Below are 24,681 nucleotides of genomic sequence, written 5' to 3'. Positions count from 1 at the left end.
AGACAGGGGGGGTGAGTGGGTGATGGACACAACACGCACACACACACACACACACACACACACACACACACACACACACACACACACACACACACACACACACACACACACACACACACACACACACACACACACACACACACCTCTTTGAAAGTGATACATGCTCTGGCGGCTGCAGAGCGCCACTCCAGATCCCCTCAGACGGCAGAGAGGATGCCGCGCTGGAGGGATTTCTGCCGTAATGAGACTGGACCGTGCAAACATGCTCTCTCTCTCTCTCACACACACACACACTCACACACACACACACACACACACACAAAGTGCCTAGGTTCGCTCAACAATGCGCCAACTGCAAAGATAATATGGACAAGTGTCTCCCACTACAAAGCAAAACTGATGATCATATATGCGCACACACACACACACACACACACACTATATAGGGGCAAAGCATACTCATCTGCAAATATATATATATATATATATATATATATATATATATATATATATATATATATATATATATATATATATATATATATGCCCCTCAGACGCTCCAGTCGGGCAAAAGAAAGGATATGATTGGGCGGCAGGAAGTTCCAGCAGAGCACCTGGTTGGCCAGAGCCAGGTAGCGCTGGAACACGGAGGACATCTGAGCGTTGAGGTTGTCTCTGCGGCTGAACTCCTGCAGCACCTCCATGGTCATCATGAAGATCTGCCGCAGGCCGTCCTCCTGCAGGAGAGAGGGGGGGGAGGGGTCAACGGAGGGGTCGACGGAGGGGTCGAGGGTGTGAGACACACAGGAGGAGGTGAAGAAGAAGAAGAAACCTGGAACAGACGCTTGCAGCTTCCGTGGAACTCCATGCTGAGCCCGATGCTGCTGGTCTTACTGGAGCTGGAGAACTCGCTGAGCAGCGCCGTGAGGATGGAGCAGGCCAGCGTTTGCTGCAGGGGTCACACAGAGGTCAGAGGTCATGCAAAGAAAGTACATATAAAAAGGTAAATACATGCAAAGAGAGCATCTGGTTTGAGCCATCAGCTCCACAGACTGTCAGTTCTAGCTTCAATCAGAAAACAGATGAACAGCACCACCTGGTGGCTGCAGAACAGAAGTACAGGTTGTTTCATAACAGCACCACCTGGTGGCTGCAGAACAGAAGTACAGGTTGTTTCATAACAGCACCACCTGGTGGCTGCAGAACAGAAGTACAGGTTGTTTCATAACAGCAGGGCCAGAGGTTCTGCACCGATGGAGCGTCAGAGACATCAGAGAACCGGCTCTAGATATTTAAACAGGTAAAGCATCCTCTCAGCCCCGCCTCTCACCACGGTGGCGTTCCCGCTGCTGATGAGCTGGCCGACCTCCAGGAAGACGCTCTTGCAGTTGATGCTCTTGTCCAGAGAGCCTCTCTTCACCACCACCGCCACGGCCAGCAGGATCTGCTCACGGACGTACTTCTGCAGGCTGGAGGAGACAAGCGTTATTATGGGATGTTTAGCAACCACATTACCATGACTTTAAACCACATTTCCTTTCCCAGGCCTGAAATATATATCCATTTTACAATTCCATGACTTTTCCAGGTTTTCCATGACCGTACGAACTCTGAGACGACATTGAGAAAAACACTGCTGGTCCACTGCTGCCTTGATGTGGTGTTTTAAGGGTTAATTCAGATTCACCAAAGCTACACAAGAACACAAACTAAGCGGCAGCATTCGACCACTAACTCCTGTGTGCTGCTCGGCAGCAGAACTATGGAGAAGAAGTTTAAACAACCACACTTCTAAACATCTCTACCGTCACTTTAAACCAACGCTCTGATCCAGAGAAACATGTAGAGGACGGAGAACAGCCAGAAAAACAAAGTGAGAGCGATGTGTTGTGTCTGAGGGTTTAATCACAGCTGCACAGGATTTTCTTTGGCATGAAAGCGCATGGAAAAGTTAAATCTGTTGCACTTTTTTTGTGTGTGTTCGTCTGCTCAAACAAAAACAAACAGAAATCCCTCTCGCTTGTTTGTTGAATAGTTTCGGTAACCCGTCCCTGTTTCGGGTCGTGGACTCAAACTCGTCTCTTCTTCTGCGCCGCTTTTAGCAGCGGAGACGAGAAGAAATAGCAAAATCGCGAGCTTTGACTTCGACTTCCCACGTATGAAAACATCTTGGGCCTTAAAGTGAAAACATCATAAAAAATGGGGGCAACTCCTCTGGTTGTATAGAAGTCTAGGCTTCATGTGTTAAAGCTGCATTCTCTCTCCTGACCACCAGGGGGCGACTCCTCGGGTTGTATAGAAGTCTATGCTTCATGTGTTAAAGCTGCATTCTCTCTCCTGACCACCAGGGGGCGACTCCTCAGGTTGTATAGAAGTCTATGCTTCATGTGTTAAAGCTGCATTCTCTCTCCTGACCACCAGGGGGCGACTCCTCTGGTTGTATAGAAGTCTATATAAGTGACTCTACTTCTCTCTTGATGTATTCCCTCAGTAAACATTGTAAACATGAGTTTATGTCTCAATCTCTAGTTTCTAGTCTTCTTCTATACAGCATGTTGTTCATTTCGTAAATTATGGTCTGGTAGAGTCAAACAGACCATAAAACAGGGGATGCTTTTGGGGGCGGGGCTACAGGGTGATTGACAGGTCTCTACCAGAGATGTATACAGCCTCTCGACCTCACGCCTCCTTTGTCCTAATTTAGTAACTTCTTTTCATCCATTGCAAAAAAACCAAGATGGCGACACAGGTGTACTCATGCCCCTCCCCTTTCTCTCTTACTTGGGCCTCTGTAAGACGTAGGTGAGGAGGAACGCCCGGAGCGACTCGATGCTGGCCTTCTCCAGCAGGATCCACTCCCGCACCACGGCCTCCATGATGGCGGTGGCGGCCTGGAACAGCACATAGTCCACCTTACTGGTCTCTGGGGAGGAGGGACACCATATAACACGTTAGAATAAAGTTTAAGCATAACATCGACAGACATGGCGTCAACATTTTTTACAACCAAACTGAACTATTCTGACAAAAGATCCTGTGATTCTCCTGACGTCCACTAGGAGCGCTGCAGCGTTTAATGCAATGCATCAAATTAGCATTGACTATACAGAAGATAATTCCATTCTTGTGGGGTTTTATTCCTATAATAGCAGCATTATGTTAACAAAGGGTTGAAATTAAGATCAAGACGGAAATTAGTTAAAAGATTTAACTAATATTTAATAGTTTTTCTATAGTATTTTTGTGAGGGGGCATTTGCACGACAACACAAATGCATCTACAAATACAGAATATAATACATTTTAAGGTTGCAATATAGAAACAAACTAGGGTTAAAAATTCAGACACAACGGGGGACGTCTTGCTCGTCTTGAACAACTTAAGAAACGTGACGTCAGTCGTTACCTAAGATGTGCCTGCAGATGGCGAAGGGGGATTTGGACTTCCTGAAGGAGAGGAATATGTGTTCGGCATGCTGCCGCTGCTCCGTGCTGACCATGGACGGCGGTGCCTGGGAACACAACACACAATGCATTTTATTACACAACACTTTGGTGGATTTCTACCATTTTCATGATTTTGTTTGTAGGAATGTTATATTATAATAAACTAGGTTTACCTAGTCAGAAGTTACAACCAACTAATACATGTATACATATAACCTACTACTTTACCCGTTCAATATGCATATACTGTATACAACCACTCAATACCTGTATATGAATATAATTTACTAATTTCCCCATTTAAAAGTTAATCCTTTGCACTATTTGTATTTGTTTACAATCTGCAGACCACATACAAACATATAAAAACAACATGTACGCCTGTCTTTACCTGCTAGTGGAACATAGCTTCATGTTGCTCATCTCTGTTCAGCTTTGTTTACCTTGTTTACAGCTCTAGACATCTACACTATGCTGGTGTGTTACAGTGTGTGTGTGAGTGAATGTGTGTGTTACTGTATGTGTCTGTGTTACTGTGTGTGTGTGTGTGTGTGTGTGTGTGTGTGTCTGTTACTGCATGTGTGTTCACGTGACATAGCTCGACGTGTCCTGGGTCGTCTCGGCACCAGAACACACGGTATACATCATGACCCACAACACCTAGCGCGAAGCCAACCGACCACCTGCTGGCGACCACGTGACGGCAAAACACGTCACGTGAAGCTACTATTCCACTTAAAACAACTGTTTTTTACAATTCCAAACGGAGGCAGTTTAATAAGTATAACAAGGGAGAAGAAGCAAAATGGCAGAAAGGACGAGGCTGGAGCAGAAGTATCCAACACACACAGACACACACGTGGAGGTTAATGGAGGTGCGGGAGCAGCCGTTGGCCGTGAAGAAGCAAACTAAACGGTTGAGCGCGAGTCGCTGAAGTTCAGAGGGACCGCGCGCGAGGGGACGGTTTGTTGTTTTAACCGGGAGGTGATGGCGGATGGTTTTCTGAGAAGACGAAGGGAGAAAGAAGAGAGACGAAGCGGGGGTAATGTTGTGTTTGATGCGGGATGGGGAGAAAGATGAGGAGGGAACGCGCCACCGCCACGCATCGCTCACGCACCGTTTTAACGGTAGAAATCTGAACACATTTTGACAACAGAAAAAAAAACTTAGGGAGTCGCCGCGCGCTCGCGCCCTGGCCGTTAAACTCCCGCCAGGACAATGTCCACGCTCGCGCCCCGCGCGCCGCCGTCATGGCGGAGCAACACAACACGTTTAATATCTCACCATTAAAACTTTGGCAGCGCTTTCCAGCTGTGTGATCACTTCTGGTGCACCGACCGCCGCCATCGTCGTCGTCCCTCTCCGATGACGCGCCATGCGCTCTGCATTGTGGGATGGCAGCGAGGCTGGTACCCGGTGGGGGGGAGGGAGGAGGGGAGTACTCATGTAAAGTACTGTACACACACTGTTGAGGTACTTGTACTTACTTTACTTGTGTATTTCCCCATTTGTCTCATTGACAAATATTGTGTTTTTATTTACCAAATTAGTGACTACTTAGTTTACAAAATATAAATGAACCAATAAATTATAATATATATCACAATAGATTAGTTTATATATATATATATATATATATATATATATATATATATATATATATATCATAATTGATTGGTTTATTTATGTATTTATATATATCTAATTGGTTAGTTTATTCAAATTAATAATTAAAGATTGATTAACTTTTGAATTTGTTTCCATCAATGATAGTAAGATGTGTAATTTATTTATTCATATAAATATTAATCGTAACTAAGTGATGATCTCACTCATTTATTAATGCTTTTATTTATTTTTCTTTGCATTTCATATTATTAAAATGATATATGACAGATTTATTTTCTCATATGAGCAAAATGTTACTTACAAGTTTATGAAAAATATAAAATATAATAAGTCCAATAATGTGAAAACGCACCTTTTGTTCAGTGAAATAAACGCGTGAGTCCAAGTTGGTTAATTTAATTTATACATTTTACACACGAGGACTGAAAGCATTTTTACAAATTCTCAGTTCACACACGGATGTAAAGAAGAAGAGAAAGCGTCCACATGACATCATAATACTGCGTACACACGCTGGTGGTTTTAGCACAGGGAGGAAATAAAGATAGAAAAAATATGTATATCTGTATAAATATAAATTCAAGAGTAACAGTCGTTTCGTACGCCGAGGAAAGACGACGCCGGAAAAATATTAAACATGAAAAGAAGGAAACAGGAAGTCAGACGCCGAGGCGGCGGGAGATTGTCGACCGTCAGCATCGAACCGGAGGAACAGGAAACGCATCACGCGCTCGCCTTAAAGCTTTTGTTTGTTCAGATGTGGCGCCCTTGAGCAAGGCACTTCACCCACATGATGCAGACGGGCACCACGGCTCTGTTCACCAGCACCTTGTTGTTGTTGTTGTTGTTGTTGTTAAATCTGTAAACGTGACCCGAGTGTTGGTGAGAACCCTGTGGACCTTTTCCTGAAACGCTCCGTCACGTTAAAAGTTAATCAAGATCATTCATTCAATCATTCATTCATTCATCAGTGTGTCGTTTCTGCCTCGTTTCCATTTTTCTTCATGATTACATTTATTTATGATTATTCCGGCACAAATAACTAATAATTTATCCTGATAAATCATTAAAATATGCCTCAAAACAAACAGGAACCACTTTACGGGACACGTGTTGCTTTTGGGGAACATTTTAAAGAACAAATATCTGAATCTGTTCGTTCTTACATGATAATCTCTGTATTTAAAAACAATTATTTCACGTAAAGCTTTTGGAACGATCAGATTATTACGTTTATGTGTCAACGATAAAATCCTAATATCCCGTTAAGTTTTTTTTCTGAATTTAACGATCTAGTTTTATTATGCATCACACATGGAAACTATCTGAAGATGACAATCTTTAACTTTCTAAAATCTCTTCTTTGATCCTCTGGATTTGTTTAATCTGAACCTCTGGATTTGTTTAATCTAAACATTTCTTTTACCGTTGTTTTGTTGTTGTTGCTTTATTTCTTATTTCCAAGAAACTTAACAGAACTTCTGTTTTTTTGTGGAGAAACACGGTTTTACGGATCGATTATGCAGCGAGTTGAGCGCCGCCTCGTTGATCTGGTGAGGTTTAAATAAAGTTTTTTCATGAATACATTGTGACGTTGAGCGTTCCTGGAGTAAAACAAGCCGACGTGGACGTGAAGAACTCAGATAAACACAAACTGATGAAAAGACGCTGACGGTAAAAAGAAGATTGCAATATTTTAACCTTCTGCTGCAAACTTTAGAACAAAAAGCACATTTACAGAAAAACAAACGCAAAACATTAAAAAAACCTGGAACAGACGTGATCCTCATGGTCAGAGAAGTAAACGCTGAACGGAGCGGTCGGCTTCGACACAGAGACGTTATGATTGTCAAGAAGCAACGAGGTTCTGGTGATGACACACAACGCGGCGCAACACAACGACAACGCAACGCACACACGTGTGCTCATTTTGGATTAAATACAGGAAATGTACCAAACACAAACACAACCTTCCTCCTCCTCCTCTTCCTCCTCCTCCGGGTCCAGGACCAGCCCGGCCCGCAGGAGGTGAAGAGGCTTAACCGCCCATGTTCTGATCATCTTCATCCTCATCTTCATCATCATCACAAACTCCCAACATTCAACTTGAAAGGCACGTTACTTAAAAAAAACACAAGCACACTTTTTTTTTTTAAAGCCACAACAAAAATGAAAAAAAAACAAGTAATATAATAATAATAATAACAATAATAATGTAAATAATATTAACCACTATAATAAGCAGCATGTTGTAACTGGAAAAAAAAAGAAAATATATATATATATATATATATATATATATAAACCGATATATTTGTACATTTCAGTACAAAAGAAACATAAAAAAGTTGTTAAGTGTTTAGAAAACTATATAATGTATTTTTTTGTATTGCACATCGTCAAACGATCACTAGAAACCTTCTCATGACGCCTGCTGAGGCACAGAGCTTCAGCTGCAACGCTTCTTTGCAAAAGTAGCTGTACAATTGTGCATCTTGGTGTGTGCGTGTGTGTGTGTGTGTGTGTGTGTTGGAGCTTTGCTTCTCAGTCAGAAACCAGCTCAGCACCATCCGGTTTCTCTGTACTTTTCTATTTCTTTTAAAAAGGTTTCACTTCGTTCGTCGGTTCTCTTCCTTAAAAACTAAACGTTCCTTCAGAAGCAGAACGAGAACCTAAGAAACATTTGTTTCTTGCATTCTCGTTCTAGTTCTTCCTGTGGTTGTCGAGCTCCCGCTGGTCGGGCTGTCGAGCTCTGAAGCGGTTTACGGTCGTCACAGTGCGCGATGCATGAACGCGCGCTGTGTTTGAAGAGGTTTCTGGTTTTTAATCTGCTGTTTCTTAATTTCTTTCAAGCACATTTTACTGTATTTTAAAATGCGTCTTCCTCTCTGGAGGTCCGCCTCCTGTGGAAAAGCTCCGTGTGGCTCGAGGAGAACCTTTGGCGGCGACCTCGGAGCGCCGACGCGGGGAACAATCGCTGCACAGAGCGAAGCGGCGGCCGGATCGAAAGGATCCATTTTGGTTTTCCTGCTTCCTGAAACGCCGGCGAGGAGCATCTGTCCGTTACCGAGTCGACTTCTTGAAATGTGGACGCTGAAATGTAACATCGCCCACCCCTCACCCTGTATGACTGAATACACTAGTGTGTGTGTGTGTGTGTGCACGTGCATGCAATGTGTCTTTGTAGCTTATTTTTTGCAGCAGCTGTAAAAAGAGGCGTGTCATCGCTCGTTCAGGCTCCTCCTCTTTCCCACAAATCCTCCGAGTGAAAATCGTGCTTCTGCTCCCGCGTCGGAAGAAGAAGATCGTCCCGTCTTTAAGACACGAGGAGGGGAGGGGAGGGAAAGGAATGGGACAAGAAAACCAATAATCAAAAAGTCTCGTCCGTGATCCAGACGTCCTGGCGCTCCCGAGAGAAAACTCCACGTTCGACGCGTCGCCCACGAACGCCTCACACAGGAAGTGGTGTCTTGGTCCCGGTCGGGAGGTTTGTGTTAAGCGGACGCTCGACAACAACCCGGCTCGGCCTTCTACACGTACACCGGCTCGCAGCCCTCGCCTTGCTCCTCCTCCTCTTCCTCCTCCTCCTCGTCCTCGTCCTCCTCGTCGTCCTCTTCTTCGTCCTCGTCGTCCTCGTCGGCGCCGGGCGACGACCCGCTGGCCTCGAGCGGCTTCGGGTAGCGGAAGGGGCAGCCGTTGTCGTCGAAGAAGCGGCGGAAGGTGAACTCGTAGAAGGCGTGCTCCGGGTGCTTCCCGTGCGGCGAGCACAGCGTGTCCAGGGCCCGGGCGCCGCCATCGCCGCTGTCGCTCCAGGCGCCCGGGCCGCCCTCCTCCTCCACGGGGTCGAAGTTGGACGTGTCCATCGGGTGGGCGATCTTGGGCCGGTACGGCGCCGGCTGCTGCCGCAGGCTGCTGGAGAAGTCCGTCGGGCTGAAGAAGGGATGCGCCTTGATCTCGCCGGCCCCGTTGGCGCCCAGCCGGTCCTCCGCCGAGCAGCAGAGGCGGCCGATGATGTCGACGGACTCGGGGCTCAGTTTGACCTGCGCGGGGACCTGCAGGGTGCTCTCCCAGTTGATGACCTGCAGACACACAGCGGTTATTATTCATGTTAGTCATTGTGCTACTAGCTTAGCCTTTGTACTACTAGCTTAGCCATTGTGCTACTAGCTTAGCCATTGTACTACTGGGTTAGCCTTTGCACTAGTAGGTTAGCTTGCTGGGAAGCAGCTTGTTCGTTAGCTCAGGGTGTTCGCTCATGATCAGTTAACTTCTGGACTTCTTGTTGGTCTATTTTTTTTCTTGCTGCTGTGAAAGTACTTATTCGGAAATATGAGCTAAAAAAAGTCCCTGAAAGGTTCTAAGAACTGAGACAGTTTTTCCAGTCCAACAACGTCTGTTCACTCTGAGGCGCTGCCCCAGAAAGACAGCAGGCTGACGCTCATTCATTCATTCATTCAATGTTTCCACAGCAGAGCGTCAATGACCTTGATCTGCGTCTCGGTGGGCGTGGAGGCCAGGAAGGGCGGCTGTCCCACCAGCATCTCAAACAGGATCACTCCTACGCTCCACCAGTCACACAGCTGTGTGTAACCTGCACAACAACAACACACAACAACGTCATCACCTGCACACATACAGTATTACACACACAGTTACCATGTCATCAATTAAAAATGAAATAAAGTTCACTCTAATGTTGTGAAGCAGCTATTCTCAACCACTGGTGGGCTTCAGGGCGCCATCTAGTGGGCCGCAGAGGTACCGCCAAACAGTTTGATCAAATAAACAAGTTAAACTTATTATTTATACATTATCTGTATATTTGGATTCATAATAGCAGTGACAGGTGAGGGGAAGCAAGAGATTTTAATTTGGTCACTACAACTATGACAGTGGTTTAAAACATATTTAAAGTCCAGTTTAATCGATTTTTTTGTCATTTGGGAAAGTAGTCCTGAGGAATGTTTTTACCACCAGACGTGATCCTTAAATTACAAATGCTGAGAATTTGAAATTATGACAAATCAAATAAACAACGTCTGATCATTTCACATGATAACATTTAACTTTATTCCTGCTTGAATAAAAACGTTTCCCACCTTTGCGCAGCAGCACCTCGGGCGCGATGTAGTTGGGCGTCCCGACCAGCGAGTGAGCAAGGCAGCGCTGGTGCTGCCGCGTGGCGCTCTGCTCCAGAGACGTCAGCCGGTCGCCGCAGCGGCAGTTCGACACGTCGTCCCAGAAGTCACTGGGCTCCATGCTGTCCTGTCGGACATGGCTGCCTGGGGGCGGAGGAGGAGGAAGAGGAAGAAGAAGAGGACGACGTTAAACCTGGACCAGGGTTCATACACATTGTGACTAATGGGTTTCCATAACTTTAAACCATTTTATTATGATTTTAAACCAAATGTTCATGATCAAACATTGTGTGAAATGTGTGTGTAAACAGTACAAAGTGATAAAATGTAGTATTTAAACTAACAATGAGGATTCAAAGCATACAGTAAACCTTAAATGACTCAAATGAATGAGAGACAATAGTTTGATTTAAAGAATAATAAACATTTATATAGATGCCTGCTTATATTTTGCCACTCCAAAATAAAATGTTACGAGGATTAAATATTTAAAAAGTCTTTATTGTAGAAGCTAAATCTTTTAAAAACAAAAAAAGACAAAGAATGAGAGCATAATGATTTAGCTCCGACAATAAAAAGTTTTAAAAAATTGAACTTGGGCTTTTATTTTGGAAGGCTTTCCTGTTTCTTTCCTGTTTTCCATCAGAAATCACTGAGTAAAAAGTAAATAAAACTGTGAATATCACTTCTGTTCGTGCATCGAATAGAATAGATTTTTTATCACGTAACGGTTTCATGTTTCAAACCCTCACTAAATATCTGTGAACGCGTGTTAAAGCCCGTGTGTGAGCCGCTCACCTTTCTGGTAATACTTGGAGTTGTGCGTCCAGCGGAAGCCGGTGCAAAGGCCGAAGTCCGTCAGCTTGATGTGTCCGTCCAGGTCGATGAGGATGTTGTCGGGCTTGATGTCGCGGTGGATGAAGCCCATCTTGTGGACGCTCTCGATGGCCAGCGTTAGCTCCGCCACGTAGAAGCGCGCCAGAGGCTCGGCGAAGACGCCCATGCGGATGAGCAGGCTCATCATGTCCCCGCCGGGGATGTAGTCCATGACGAAGTAGAGGCTGTCGCGGTCCTGGAAGGAGTAGTACAGGCGCACCACCCACTCGTTGTCAGCCTCCGCCAGGATGTCGCGCTCCGCTTTCACGTGGGCCACCTGCACCGAGCAGAGCATAAGAGGTGACAACGTTCAACACAAATACTACACAACTACGCTTTTGTGTTGAAGCGTTCTGTTCAAGATGGTCGGTTCGGTGTGCATCGTCCTCGCGGTGCGCCGTGTGACCCCAACAGCTGCTGAGGTGCTACGTGCACACACTAAGACAAAGCTACATGCTAACTGTGACCCCAAGACAATGCTACATGCTAACTGTGACTTCAAGACCAAGCTACGTGCTAACTGTGAACCTAAGACCAAGCTACGTGCTATCTGCACACACTAAGACCAAGTTACGTGCTAACTGTGACCCCAAATCCAAGCCACATGCTAACCGTAACCCTAAAACAAAGCTACGTGCTAACTGTGACCCTAAGACCAAGCTACATACTTAAATGTGACCCTAAAACCAAGCTACATACTTAAATGTGACCCTAAGACCAAGGTATCTACCAACCCGTGAATCCCTTTACACGCCTACAACAGACAGTACAAGCACACAAACGTGTTCACATGCTAAACAACAACAATAACGAGTGACCTCACCTGGTTTCGGTTGAGGACGTCCTTCTTGCGCAGGGTCTTCATGGCGTAGAGCGCGCCCGTGTCCACTTTGCGCGTGAGGCAGACTTCTCCGAAGGCCCCGATGCCCAGCGTCTTGATCTTGACGAACATGGACTTGTCCATTTTGGCGCGGCGCAGCCGGTTGTAGTTGGACTCCTTCTGGTTCAGCATCTTCCTCATCTGCTCCTGCTCCGCCTCCGACAGGCCGGCCTGCGCGCCGCACAAAGAGTTTCACAAAATAAACAACCTCGAAAACAAATTCATTTTCACGCTGGTGATTGGCGCCGACGCAGGAATGCGGCGCGACAGTTAGCAAACCGTCTGGATGCTTTCAACCGCTTAAAGAAGGTCAAAGGAGTTCGTTCAGAGTTCTCAGACAAAGACGTCCTGAGGGAGAATTCTTGGCATGGCGACCTCTCAGACGTCAGGTGTCGGTCCACAAGCTACTAATGAGTTAAACTTTACTAAACAGTCCCAAAAGTACGTTGCCGAGTTTTTCTTATGGATTGTCAGCGTAAAGACGGGTATAGACTTTCAATGCACCGCAAAAAATCTACTTCCAGGGACCCAAATTAGCAATTTCCTGCTATTATTATCTTTATTATTCTTCCTATTATTTCATTTATATAATGTTGACTTTGCAGCTTTAATTAAAATGAAAGTAAAGTCAATGTTTTCTGCAGTGTGAGCAAACACTGGGTTGTGACCTACAAAAGAGGTCATGAGAGATTTTATTAAGGGTCGCCTAATTAATTGAATTATAATTGGATTTAACATTTATATCTGCAGTACTCGTCTGAGCCACACGAGGGAGCCTGAATGTTCTGACAACTGCAGTCGACTTTTACTAAAGATGATGTCTCCTAACCCGGAAAACTGGCACAAATTTGATGTGCAAACCCCGTGTGTGCTCCTTTAGTTCCTCTTTAAAGATGCTCTTTAAGCCAGACATGTAAACAAGCAACACTGAAGTAAACTACAGGACGTTCTTTAAACACGACGCCGACGCGTCTCGCTGCTCGTCGCCTCACCTTTGACATCTCCGTCTCCAGCTGAAGCCGGCGGTTCAGTTTCTGCTGGTGCGTCTTCATCACGTTCTCGATGTGCTGCTCCATGTAGAACTTGAAGGCGAAGGGCGAGTAGGTCTTAATACGCGACTCCCTCTTCTCCTCGTCCCGCCCGTTCTTCCTCACCGGGACGGGCGACGTCTGGATCTGCTTCTTGTCCTTCGCCGTCTTCTCCCCCTTGCCCGCCTTCGCCGTCTTCTCCTTCGCCCGCTGGCTCTCCTCGGCTTTGCCGCTCCCGCCGCTGCCCCCGCGGGTGCTGCTTCTGGCGGTGGCGCCGGCGGCGTCCTGGGCTCCACTGGCTCCGTCCTCCATGAGCAGGTTTTTGGGGTACGGCGGCGGCGGGCAGCGCGGCTCCGGAGCCGGCTCCAGGGAGTAAGCCTCCTCCGGCATGTAGGCCAGCGGCTCGGAGGCCTCCTGCGCCGTCATCCAGCTCGGGTGGCACGGCCCCACGGCGGTCTTGGGCTCCGGCCTCATCACGCGGATGCTCTTCACGGGCTGCTGGATGGGCGGCGACGTCACGGCCGTGACGGTGTTTGGGGCGTCCTGTTTGCCGGCTGTGGGCGGCGGCAGCGGCGCCGAGGCCATCGCGGGCCGGACGCCGACGGCGCCGGGCCCTGCGGAGCGACTGTTGAAGGAGTTGGTCCTGCTGGGGGCGCGCACCTCCCCCCTGAAGGGGCCCTGGGGCTGCCGGGCCTGAGGCGCGCCGTCGCCACCTGGAGGCCCCGCCCAGTGGTGCTCGTACAGGTCCAGGTTGAGGCTGGCCCTGGAGGGCGTCATCAAGCCCTGTGGCATGTCGGAGAAGTCGGGGCCCATGGCCGCCGCCGCGCCGCCCGGCGAGCGGGACATCATGTGCACCTGGTGGGACGTGGGGCTGGCCTGGCGCGGGTGGGCGTGCGGCGGCAAGTACAGGCTCGCCGGGTACCCGACCCCCCCGGGGACGCTCTGGCCCATGGGCAAACCCTTTCCTTGCATGTAGCCGTCCGGGGCCGCCATGGGGGGCGGCGCCATCTTGTTCTGGAAGGAGGCGGTCCTCTTGACGCCGTAGCCGGCCGGCTCCATCATGTGCGGCCGACCGTGGCCGTAGTCGTAGTGCGGGCCGCCGGGGACGGGGCCCCCCGGCGGCGGGGGCTGGAGCTGCAGCGGCTGGCCCGGGACGGTGTAGCTCATCATGGGCCCGTGCTGCTCCATGCCGCCGGGGTAGCCCTTCTGCTGGGCGCCCGGCGGGTACATGCCGCCGCCGCCAGCCGGGTTGCTCTGGGCGGCCATCGCTGGCGGGTAGGAGCCCATGCTGGGGGGCCGGCCCATCGGGTTCCCCATGGCCGGGCCCTGCGCCGCGGCGGACGGCGGCGGCATCATGTAGTTCATGACGGGCGGAGCGCTCATGTACGGCCGGGGCATCTCGCCCTCGGGGCCGTACCCGCCGGGCCCCTCATACATGGGCGCCCCCATCTGGTGGTACTGAGGCATTGCGCCGGCGTCGCCCGGAGCCTCCAGCGCGGGCCGGTGGTCCATCGGGTTCGGCATGACAGCTTTCCCTAAAGAGCAAGCAGCGAGATTTAAAAAAAGATGATTTCATCGCTTTCCTTGTGTGTTATTGTCCATGTTTACGTCGCTTCAGGTTTTTTTAATATAATATACCGGTGTTTTAATATGTTTTCGTACCTGGAGACGTCTGCTTGATGACGCGGACGATGAGCTCGTTGCGCGGGTCGAGGTAACCCATCTTGCTGATGTACTCTAAGGCCGCTTCGATGTTTCTGCTTCCCGTCTGCTTCAGCGCCCGCACCGCCATCTCCTGCGAGGAGAGCAACACGCGCTTTAACAAACAGTTCAGGGTTTAAATAAAGGAACTTTAAACTCGCTGGATATCATCATCGTGTCAGCAGTTCTCCCCACCAGACTCCATTGATAAAAACAGTCATTTTACCTCCTAAAGACAGAAGTTTCTGGTCTACCTCTGCCTCCATCAGTCAGTTAGTTTGTGTTACTGTGTGTCTGTGGTGAACCCTTTAACACACCAAAGTCACACAATAACACTAACTAACTAACTGATGGAGGCAGAGGTCGACCAGCAGCTGCTGAGTACTGGGAGTTAAAATATCTGTTTTTGTGAATGAAGTCTGGTGACTTTCAAGAAAGCGTAGAGAACGTCTTTCCAGACTGATAGCAGGGTGAAAATATTCAAAATATTACACATTAAGTATCTCTTGAAACCCCAAACTATCCCTTTAAAGATAACAGAGGAGCCAGGCAGCTTCCACAACGTCCCTTTAAGATCTCTGCAGATTAAATTCTCCTCATTCTTCACGTAAAACTCCATTTTATTGAAAGGCCTCGCCCCTCTGGCTCCTCCTCAGGTGGGTCGCGGCAGAAGCCCTCAGCTATGTAGGTCACCGATGTGAAAAATGTCGGTTCAGTGCTTTGGTATTTTCTATTCATCGGCCGCCGCGGTGTAATTTACGCCGCGGCAGAAATGTGAGGGAGGAGCCGTGTGGAGCGCAGACGGCTGAACGCCACCAATCCTCTGGTGCTCCAGGTCATGTAACCAAGATCTGAAAAGCTTTTCACTCAGACAGAGACGGATACATATACATATATATATATATATATATATATCTATATATATATATATATCTATATATATATATATATCTATATATATATATATAGATATATATATGTATGTTCCCATTTTTGTCCCGTCAAGCACATTGAATTTGTCTAGAAGCTGCTATATGCATAAAAGAAACCTGATGGATGGAACGGAAAGAGAAACGCCAGAGCGAGGAGAGAAGTCCTCGTCCCTGCGCCGCCATTTTGTGCCTCTTTCTGCCACTTTGTGTCAGTTTCTGCGTCCGCGGCGTTGTTGTTGAACATAAACGGTTTGAGAGTCGGACCGCGGAGCAGCAGAGGGCACGGCCGGCCCAGAGCCAGGAAATGCCACGGACACACACTTTATACGCCCTCTGTAGTGTGTGTGTGTGTGTGTCCATCACAGTGCGTGAATGTGTAAACACAGTGAACCCCTCCCATTGCATCCACGTGTTCACACACACACACACACACATACACAATATATATATATATATATATATATATATATATATATATATATATATATATATATATTTATATATATATATATATATATATATATATATATATATATATTTATAAAACCATGTCCCTGCGACTAAGACTGACCATCCACACACACACACACACACACACACACACACACACACACACACACACACACACACCCCTGTTTATACTCAGTTTCCTGTGTGTGTGTGTGGTGCATTCCTGTGGAGTCAGTAGAGAGAGCTGGCTGCCAGAGACGCCCAGTAATGTCACAATATGTCCTCTCGCTCCGTCTCTCCTCGTGTTTAACTCCGCATGTCCTTTAATGGAACGATGATGATCACGTTAAATATCTCAGAGATGGACGCGGTTTTTAAATGTGTGTGTTTCGTGATGAAGAGGAGGATGCTTAATCTGAGACGTTCTCGAGCTAAAAGAAGACGGTTACAGGTGGAGGTCCTCTGACTGCAGTGAACATGTGTTTTTTAAAGGTTTAACGCCAATAAATATGAATTGAAGCTGATTATTTTGTAAAAACATGTCAAATTTGGAAAAGATTAACATCCATCTTTCTAGAATACACTTTGACTTTTATACTTCAGGATGCTCTGAAGTTATTTAGATCACGAGCTGGAAGCTGATTTATTTTATAACATTAAGAATATTAGTGTCGCCTGATCGTTACCCGGAAAAAATAACAGTAAAAATATGAACTGTTAGCCGTCTGTTAGTGTCGTCCATCACAACACAGTAATAGTGTGTGTGTGTGTATGTGTGTGTGTGTGTGTGTATGTGTGTGTGTGGAGGCGGGCCTAGTGACCCCGGCTGCCATGGCGACAGATGTTTCTCGCTCACATTCCTCTCTCGGCCCAGGAAGCAGGAATTCAAGCTATTTGCATTCTGGGTAGTTTCTCCTCCATCTCTCTCTCTCTCTCTCTCACTCTCTCTCTCTCTCTCTCTCTCTGGTCATCACGGCCTCAGGCCGCCGGCTTCTCCCAGACGCATAATCACCGGCCTGCAGCTGCTACACACACACGCTGCTGTGACATGACGAGCACACACACACATGCACACACACACACACACACACACACACACACACACACACACACACACACACACATGCACACACACACACACACACACACACACACACACACACACACACACACACACACACACACACACACACCTTTTTCTTTCTGAAACACAGTCATGAGCAAAGTGAAACCATACGGAGGGCGTTCAGGAGACGGATGAACGCGCCGAGAGGAACGACGTCTTTGCACCGCTTCCACACGGAGAGCCATAAAATCGACCTTCCTCCTCTTCCTTCCCTCCTCTTCCTCCTTCCCCCCTCCTCTTCCTCGTTACATAAACACCACAGTGTCCACACGTCAAAAGGCTTTAATGTGCTTCTCGCGCAGCAGATTCCTGCCTCGCCGCAGGTCGTCCTGTACGTACAGTAGAGGCCTGTGAGTTCAGGGAGGATGGGACAGACACACACACACACACACACAAACACACACACACAAACACACACCCCTCCTTTCCTTCGTTTCCTTGCTTCGTTGACGCCCCCCCCCCCCCTCTTCCCCCACCAAAACATTTCCTCCCTTTAAAAAGAAAAAAGTGTGATTATGTAACGAGCCACATTGCTCTGTAATTTGCAGCCGGAGGGAGACGAGGAGGAGGAAGAACAATACGAGGAGCAGGAAGACGAGGAGGAAGAGGAAGACGAGGAAGAGGAGAAGGGTGGCTGATAAGAAGTTGCTTATAGAAGAGGCAAAGGAGAAATTAGGTGACGGATGTTCAAGAGCGAGCTGGAATATGTTTAAAAAGATGAAAGATACCAGAGTACGGCCTGACAGAAAAATCAAGAGTGTGTGTGTGTGTGTGTGTGTGTGTATGATGATAGAAAAGTCAAGAGGTGTGTATTTGACATTTTTCCGTCCGAGGCAGTCGAGTTTCAGGTTTTAGCACTTTTTCATAATTAGTGAAGTGACGAAAAAAATCTTATTTTATTTTTTTTGTCAACAAATGGACGGAGACACGAGGGACAAAGACTCAGAGAGACAAAGAGTCAGAGAGACAAAGACTCAGAGAGACAAAGACTCAGAGGGACAAAGACTCAGAGGGACAAAGACTCAGAGAGACAAAGACTCAGAGGGACAAAGACTCAGAGGGACAAAGCGCGGCGGCGTGCTGGGTGTGGACTCTCCTGCAGCAGAGGACCGGTCCCACCCGGCTGCCTTTGACTTCACTTCCTGTATCGGCTCCATTCACAAAAGAGGAAGTGACGCTGGAGGCCGAGCGGCCGCCATGGAAGACGTTTGAAACGTGACGGAGGAAAACAAGCCTTCAGCCCTCTGAACCCCGAGAACGCCTACAGGATTAAAAAGCTTTTGGATTCCTATCCAATCCATCAGAACCAGAACCTGTAAAACCTTTCCTCAGGTGTGACAAACAATTCAGAAAAAGTGAATAAATCAAAGCTTCAGATGTTTTTTAAATCAGTGTATTCTACATGTCTCTTAACAGTTAAACGACAAATAACCCATTCACAGAGGGAAAAACACGCAGAACGATGAATAACACTGGTTCTGATATCAAATGTTGAAGGATTTCTGAGGCTGAAGGTTCACACACACACACACACACACACACACACACACACACACACACACACACACACACACACACACACACACACACACACACTTCGCATTCCTCAAACGCTTCAGGAGGAAAACAGCCAGTTGGGAAATCCACCTGATACGTTACGCAACCGCAGCGCCGCACCGACTGCTTTCAGTAAAACAGAGAAGCGTCGGCGCCTTCAGAAACCCTCCTGCAGACCGTGTCTCCACTTCCTGTCTCTCACTGTAAAAAGCTGTAAAACATTCTGTGTGTAGATTTACACACGCACACACACTCCCCCCCCCTCACCTGGTCACAGCCGGCGTTGACCAGCTCCTGCAGCATCTGGCGGTTGACCTCTCCGGCCCCGGCGGGGTGTCCCGACCCGGTGGACGGGCCCGACTCGTTGGCGAAGGGCATGAGCGACTTGCGTATTTCCCGCAGTGCATTCTGGTAGTTGTTGAACTTCTGCGGTGGCCGCAGCTGCTGCTGCCGGCTGGCGGCGTCCTTCCCGTTGCTCTTGCAGTCGGCGCCTCTGCCGGCGGCGGCGGCAGCGGCGGCGTCGCTCCGGCAGCCGACGCCGTGCAGCGCCTGGCTCACCAGCTTGGCCGGCTGCTTCAGGCCCTCCTTGATCTCCTGCAGCCGCTGCCGCGTGTTGCCCACGTACGGCGCCGCCGGGAACGTCTTGGGCCTCATGGCCGCGTGCTACGCTAGAGGGGGCGGGGCTAGCTGACTCCAGAAGATCCGGTCCAAGCGGGCCGACGCCAAACTGTGAAGACTCGCGAGTCCTCCTGCACGTGTCTCTGAGAGATTCCTGATGACGACGGTGGTGGTGAAGATGATGATGGTGATGATGATGATGATGATGTGGCGAGCGGCAGTACTACAGGCGTTCCATGCTGCGGCTCTTTAGGGCGCCGGTTCCAGCTTGTTCCAGGAAATGCTGCCGGTCACCAAGGCACCGCGGAGCCAAACCATGACGCTGCCTGGAGCCTGAGAGGAAGAGGGGGAGGAAGAGGAGGAGGAAGAGGTGGACGAAGAGGTGGAAGAAGAGGGGGAAGGAGAGGGGGAAGGACTGCTGTCATTCATGGTGTTCACATGTTTAAAAAAGGCAAACAGTTCTTTTTAGGAATCTTTAACTTATGAACTGCTTCATGGGAAACATTTCTATACTGAGGATCTACTTCCTGATGAAGCGCATCGTGCTGCGTGCTGCGTGCTGCATGCTGCATGCTACATGCTGCATGCTACATGCTGCTTGCTGCGTGGTCATCGGTCAACAGGCAGGCCGAAGTTGAAACATCTTGGGCGACATTTAAAACTCTGAAGCCGGCGGCGGGATTAAAAAAAGGCATAAAATCTGTCATCATGGTCGGTTCCGGTCGCGTGTCTGGACCAACGGGTTATCCCGACCCCAGACTCTCAAGGTCGAAGCCCGACCTTGAGCGGATGGCCAGGTTTTACCAAGAAGAAAAGGCTCCCAAGGGATCCCGGTTGTATTTGGTTATAATCGTGAATCCCACGGCCTACACCTTCAAAGTTTAACATTTTCCTGCTCAAAAAAAGCAAGTTTCAGCGTTATTAAAATGAATGATGTCATTATTTACTGTTGCAGGTTCATTCTGATAAAATAAACAAACCTTTAATGCCACGCCGGGTTTGATTCATGCTGCGATTAAGAGGAGCATGTTGTTGGAAAGTATTAATCTGTTGGACTTGTTGAACTAACAATACGACAAAAAGGAGATTATGTCATGTTTGCATTTCTACGTTGAAGACCAGAGAAACATCCCGGGGGATTAAAGAGGAGGAACGTTTGGGCTTTACTGAATTAAATCTCACTTCTCTGGATGAGAAACAGCCTCAGAAGCTCCAGCAGTCTTCCTCCGCCAGAAGAAGACTCGTTTGCCCGGCAGGTTGGCGAAGAGAGAGAGCGAGCTGCCAGACAGTTACATGCCGGCATGTCTCGACACGGCTGGGGTTTTAAAGTCTTGTCTGCTATTACAAACATTTTGTTAAGCAATCAACTTTTATTTGATCTGCTTCTATTTTTTTTAAAAAGAAGATTGTCTGGAAGATTAGTGAAAGAAGTTCACACGATCATCTGCACACGTTGAGATAATCATCGACTTCCTGCATGTTTAAAGGTCCGGTCCTCCGTGTGACCTTTGACCTGGATGCAGTGAGGTGGAGCGGATGAAATAACTATTCAACTATTCGCTTCTCCATCCCAGAAAAAAATTAACACTTTTTTTGCAGATTGTTTTGCATGACGTGAATATTTATGCAACAATAAAGTGTTTTAAATGTGCTACCGCGCCGGTTGTCTTCTTATTTACAGCACAGGGTTCATACACATGAGGACTTTCCCAGAGACGTGTCAGCGTTTACAGCGACGCATCAAACTAAAGATAAAAATCAAAACATGATTTCTCTGACCGACCAAGTTGGTAAAAACTATAACTTGATGGTAGCATGAAGTAGCATGAAGTAGCTTTAGCATTGGAGCGCCTGTGTTGAGGATCACTGCGGACGCAATGAGAAGAAAACTCTCACACAGGAATTTAAAGTGAAGGAAAATACCACAAGTGAGGGTTTTGGTGTTGCGTAACGCCAAAAGATTGTAAAGAAACTTCATTAATGAACATTGATTTAATTCATTTACCACGTCGTTAATGTACATTCTAATTATTAACAAATCCCAACCATGTATGGCTGAAGGTTACTACTATAATGGGATCCTTCACACAGTAGAGGACCACAAGAGGCCCTCTCCCGGCAGCCTGCATGGCTTTGGGCTGTTTCTCAGAAGCACACAGCGCTCCCTGTTTGCAGATAAAACTGTGTACAGACGACAACTTCTTGTGTTTAATTATTGGTGGGCGGGGCCGACAGAGGGCCGAGCTGCACAAACGTTGCTCCATCTCTCCGGCATCTCTGGCCTCCATTCCTTCGGGCGCCGCGTCCAAACCGATGAGCGCCGCCGCATTCCTCCAGCGAGCTCGCCTCGGGTCACGGGGGCGTCCGGGCCGGAACCAAAAATACACCAGCGGCTAACGAGGTGCGCGGGCGACGCGCGTCTGGACGTTGGGGGGACGGGCCCCGACCTTTAGAGGTCACGAGACAACCGCGACTCGTACGCACAAACACGACCTCCGGACCTCCACTTGACCCCGACCTTCACCGACGCATTCCTGACTTATCTCTCCTCCGACCCGACGCCCAACTTCACCTCTGACGTCGCTTTGGACCTCTCAACAGGGAAACAGGCGCAGAAATATGCATAAAAACACATTTGAATATGTCTTTAAGAGGCTTTAGGTCTTGTCTTTTGGTAATTTAAGACAAATCTGCACATGGAGCAAGATAATTCCACTTGTTTTGACAATTTTAAGGTCATCAAAGTGGCATTTGCTACCAAAACTATTGCAATTAAGTCAACATTTAGATCCAGGGTTCAACATTAATGCCACTGAGACTTTGGCCACCATGTTGTGTCCTTTGGTTGCCATCAGTGGGAGACATTTATTAAATATGTAAACAGTGATTTATTAATATTGCAGTTAGTCAGAACCAGAAAACTCTGCATGTGCGTTTATTGTAAAAGAGATTTTATTCCTAATGTATTTATAATATCTTAATTACTCAAAGTATGAATTGTTTCAGCAAACAAAGGATGATGATGATGTCTGGATGCACCTTTAAAAAGTTTGTTTTAACTTTGATTTTGTGAAATTTTATGAAAGAAATCAAGACACTAGTTTTCCCATAAATTTACAATTTCCAGATTATCTTGATTATGTCCCCAAAATATCATAATCAGGTATTGAGAATATTAAGAATATTGATTAATATCGATAGTATACAGATAATATTGATTATATCCAGATAATAGTGTATATATCCAAATAATATTGATAAAATATCCAGAAGACATTGGAGCACCAATATAAATCTGTAAACAGAAGCATCTGTGTGTGATTTGCACTTTAACTCCATCTTCTCTGGATAATAACAATGTTTACAATAATAAATATTGTGTCTTAATAAATAGCTCTGGGTTCCTGCAGCAGGTGAGTTCTTAACACAACACCTGAAGCCATGAGAAGAAGAACACTGCTGTAAAAGTGTGTGTTTGAGTGTAGTCGTCGTAGTATTTGTAGTAGTAGCAGTAGTAGTAATAGTAATAGAAGTAGTACTAATAGTAGTAGTAGTAATAATAGTAGTAGTAGTACACCTGAATGGAACACATCAGTGCCAAAATGTGCAGACCTTTAGGCTGTATAAATAATAAAAGAGTAATAACTGGTATTTTGTTTTACACTTTTTACCACAACAGACTCACTCAGTTGAGCTATTTAACTCTTTTTTAGGGTTCATTTCTTCATTTTTGCATCTCTTTAAAGTTTTTTTTGTAACACTGTAAAGTTATTAGAATCATAAAATGGTCTTTTGCCAAATACATTGAAGATATATTAGAAGATAAATATATTTAAAGTTACATTAAGTATTGATAATATCCAGTTGGTTGAATCATATTGATAAAAATCGATAATACCACATAAATTAAGGACAGCAGTACAGAGTACGTTAAAACAAGTGTATTATTAAAAATTAAGTGAATATTAACAGAGAAGAGTTGTGCAGTAAAAAATGTTTCTATTATGAATAAACTTAAAATAAAAATCTGATTTATAGCAGAGTTTTAAACCAACATGGAGGTTTGGCTCCTGATTTAAAGGGGTCTTCTGCACACAAAAAAGTACATAAGCACAAACATAAGTGACGATATGAAATATAAAAAATATTTTTCCCAGTTTAGAAGTTTATTTCTACTAATGTGACAAAAAACGTCTTTCTTTTTTCTCTCTTTAAAAAAACCGTTACAAAATGGTGTCTGTGTAGTTTGTACAGTTTTAGCCCCTGGACGTGAGAAACGGTCGGAAACCCCTTTTTTCCCCTAAACTGTCTCTTCCGACACCACAGAAGCGCTCGTGCGTTATTAGTCCCGTTAACCGTTAACGAAAACACGCACGCGCACACACGCACGCACGCACACACACATGACGGAACTTTTTCCTCAGCAACAAGTCGTGGAAATAAGTTTAGCCCACCACTCCCCTCAACCCCCCCGCCCGGGGAAAAAAATAGTCTCACCTTACCATGTGATAGAAGAAGCGAGAAACCCCCACGATCCAAAACTCAGGTTGAAAAGACGAGTTTTGTGTCCTTTTTAAAACCGTTGGTCGGTTCCGTGAAGACGTAGGGTCCGTTTAAACGTGATGGAACCAGCCTCCATTTTCTCCGCTCGGACTCCGGGCAGCAAACTGCAGCGCGGAGAGTTGGACGCTCCGCTGCATTGTTCGCATTCCTCGGGGGTCACGTGACGGACCGACGCACGTCAGCGCTGCGGCGAAGATCGTCTACTGTACTGCAGGGGGGTCACTCCTTTCAGTTCGCGGCAGCTGTAAAATTAAATTTTTTTGTGTGTTATTTTTATTATTATTTTTTTTAAATTTAGCATTGGATATGGAACCAAAATGCACTGAGTCGAAGGTCGACTACTGGACAAAGTAAATCACTGTCAGTTTGCAGTTTTGTTATTTATTGTTGGATATGGGAAAGAAATACACCGACCCAAAGATCCTCTATTAGACAGAATTAGTCACTTTGTTCGCAGCAGCTGTAATGCTTTTTATTTCGCAGCAGCTGTAATTACTGTTTTAATAAATTATTTAATAAATTGTCACTTTTTGAAATCAAACGACTCCTATTTGGATACGGTACGAACTGCCTCATGTCAAAGATCGTCTATCAGCTGTCTCTTTTAAGACTGGTCTAAAAACTTTTTTATTCAAAAAGGCGTTTTTTACTTTGAGTTGACTTTTATGACTTTTATGACCTTAATTTTATGACTTTGATTTTAACTATGTGGCACTCTAAGATTCTCGGATGAAGA

The 24,681-nt window shown here is 46.6% G+C and overlaps 2 protein-coding genes and 1 long non-coding RNA gene across 5 annotated transcripts in view; 1 reads left to right on the top strand and 2 right to left on the bottom strand.

The window, feature by feature from the left end:
• The window catches only part of xpo4 (exportin 4), a 32,416-nt gene extending 27,592 nt beyond the window's left edge, over positions 1–4,824 (bottom strand). Inside the window, exons 1-6 of the mRNA XM_068571862.1 lie at positions 4,732–4,824; positions 3,406–3,511; positions 2,782–2,923; positions 1,331–1,469; positions 833–949; positions 585–737 (exon numbers count right to left, since the gene is read on the bottom strand). Coding sequence (XP_068427963.1) covers positions 585–737; positions 833–949; positions 1,331–1,469; positions 2,782–2,923; positions 3,406–3,511; positions 4,732–4,824 — 750 coding nt within the window. The remainder of the gene's footprint in view (positions 1–584; positions 738–832; positions 950–1,330; positions 1,470–2,781; positions 2,924–3,405; positions 3,512–4,731) is intronic.
• LOC137782535 (uncharacterized) lies at positions 4,336–9,779 on the top strand. Of its 2 annotated transcripts, none has more exons than XR_011077292.1 (3): positions 4,336–4,489; positions 7,971–8,176; positions 9,546–9,779. It is a non-coding gene; the product is annotated as an uncharacterized lncRNA (long non-coding RNA). The 2 variants fall into 2 exon arrangements; XR_011077291.1 differs by having other exon boundaries at positions 7,784–8,176.
• Positions 5,457–24,036, bottom strand: lats2 (large tumor suppressor kinase 2). 2 transcript variants are annotated; one of them, XM_068571861.1, is made up of 9 exons: positions 23,880–24,036; positions 19,032–19,715; positions 14,661–14,793; positions 12,963–14,533; positions 11,914–12,141; positions 11,013–11,367; positions 10,176–10,358; positions 9,561–9,667; positions 5,457–9,155 (listed from the first exon to the last, which is right to left on the bottom strand). In XM_068571861.1, the coding sequence occupies exons 2-9, from the start codon at positions 19,416–19,418 to the stop codon at positions 8,607–8,609; spliced, it is 3,513 nt and encodes a 1,170-aa protein (XP_068427962.1). In that variant the 5' UTR covers positions 19,419–19,715; positions 23,880–24,036; the 3' UTR covers positions 5,457–8,606. The 2 variants fall into 2 exon arrangements, with proteins under 2 accessions (XP_068427962.1, XP_068427961.1); XM_068571860.1 differs by having other exon boundaries at positions 23,885–24,036.
• Positions 24,037–24,681: the final 645 nt, after the last annotated feature.

This window comes from Clinocottus analis, unplaced genomic scaffold (genome assembly GCF_023055335.1).
Source record: "Clinocottus analis isolate CAN_PGR_092001 unplaced genomic scaffold, fCliAna1.0.p SCAF_12, whole genome shotgun sequence".
Taxonomy (NCBI): domain Eukaryota; kingdom Metazoa; phylum Chordata; class Actinopteri; order Perciformes; family Cottidae; genus Clinocottus; species Clinocottus analis.
The sequence above is the reverse complement of the archived record's forward strand: the minus strand, read 5'-3'. Positions and strand labels throughout refer to the sequence as shown.

Bases quoted from the DNA above. Each gene is read 5' to 3' on its own strand.
- lats2 (XM_068571861.1), bottom strand. From the start codon at position 19,418: ATGAGGCCCAAGACGTTCCCGGCGGCGCCGTACGTGGGCAACACGCGG. The intron at 14,534-14,660 runs GTACGAAAACAT...CTTGCTCTTTAG, and splicing joins CATCAAGCAGACGTCTCCAG to GGAAAGCTGTCATGCCGAAC. The intron at 11,368-11,913 runs GTGAGGTCACTC...TGCTCGGTGCAG, and splicing joins ACGTCCTCAACCGAAACCAG to GTGGCCCACGTGAAAGCGGA.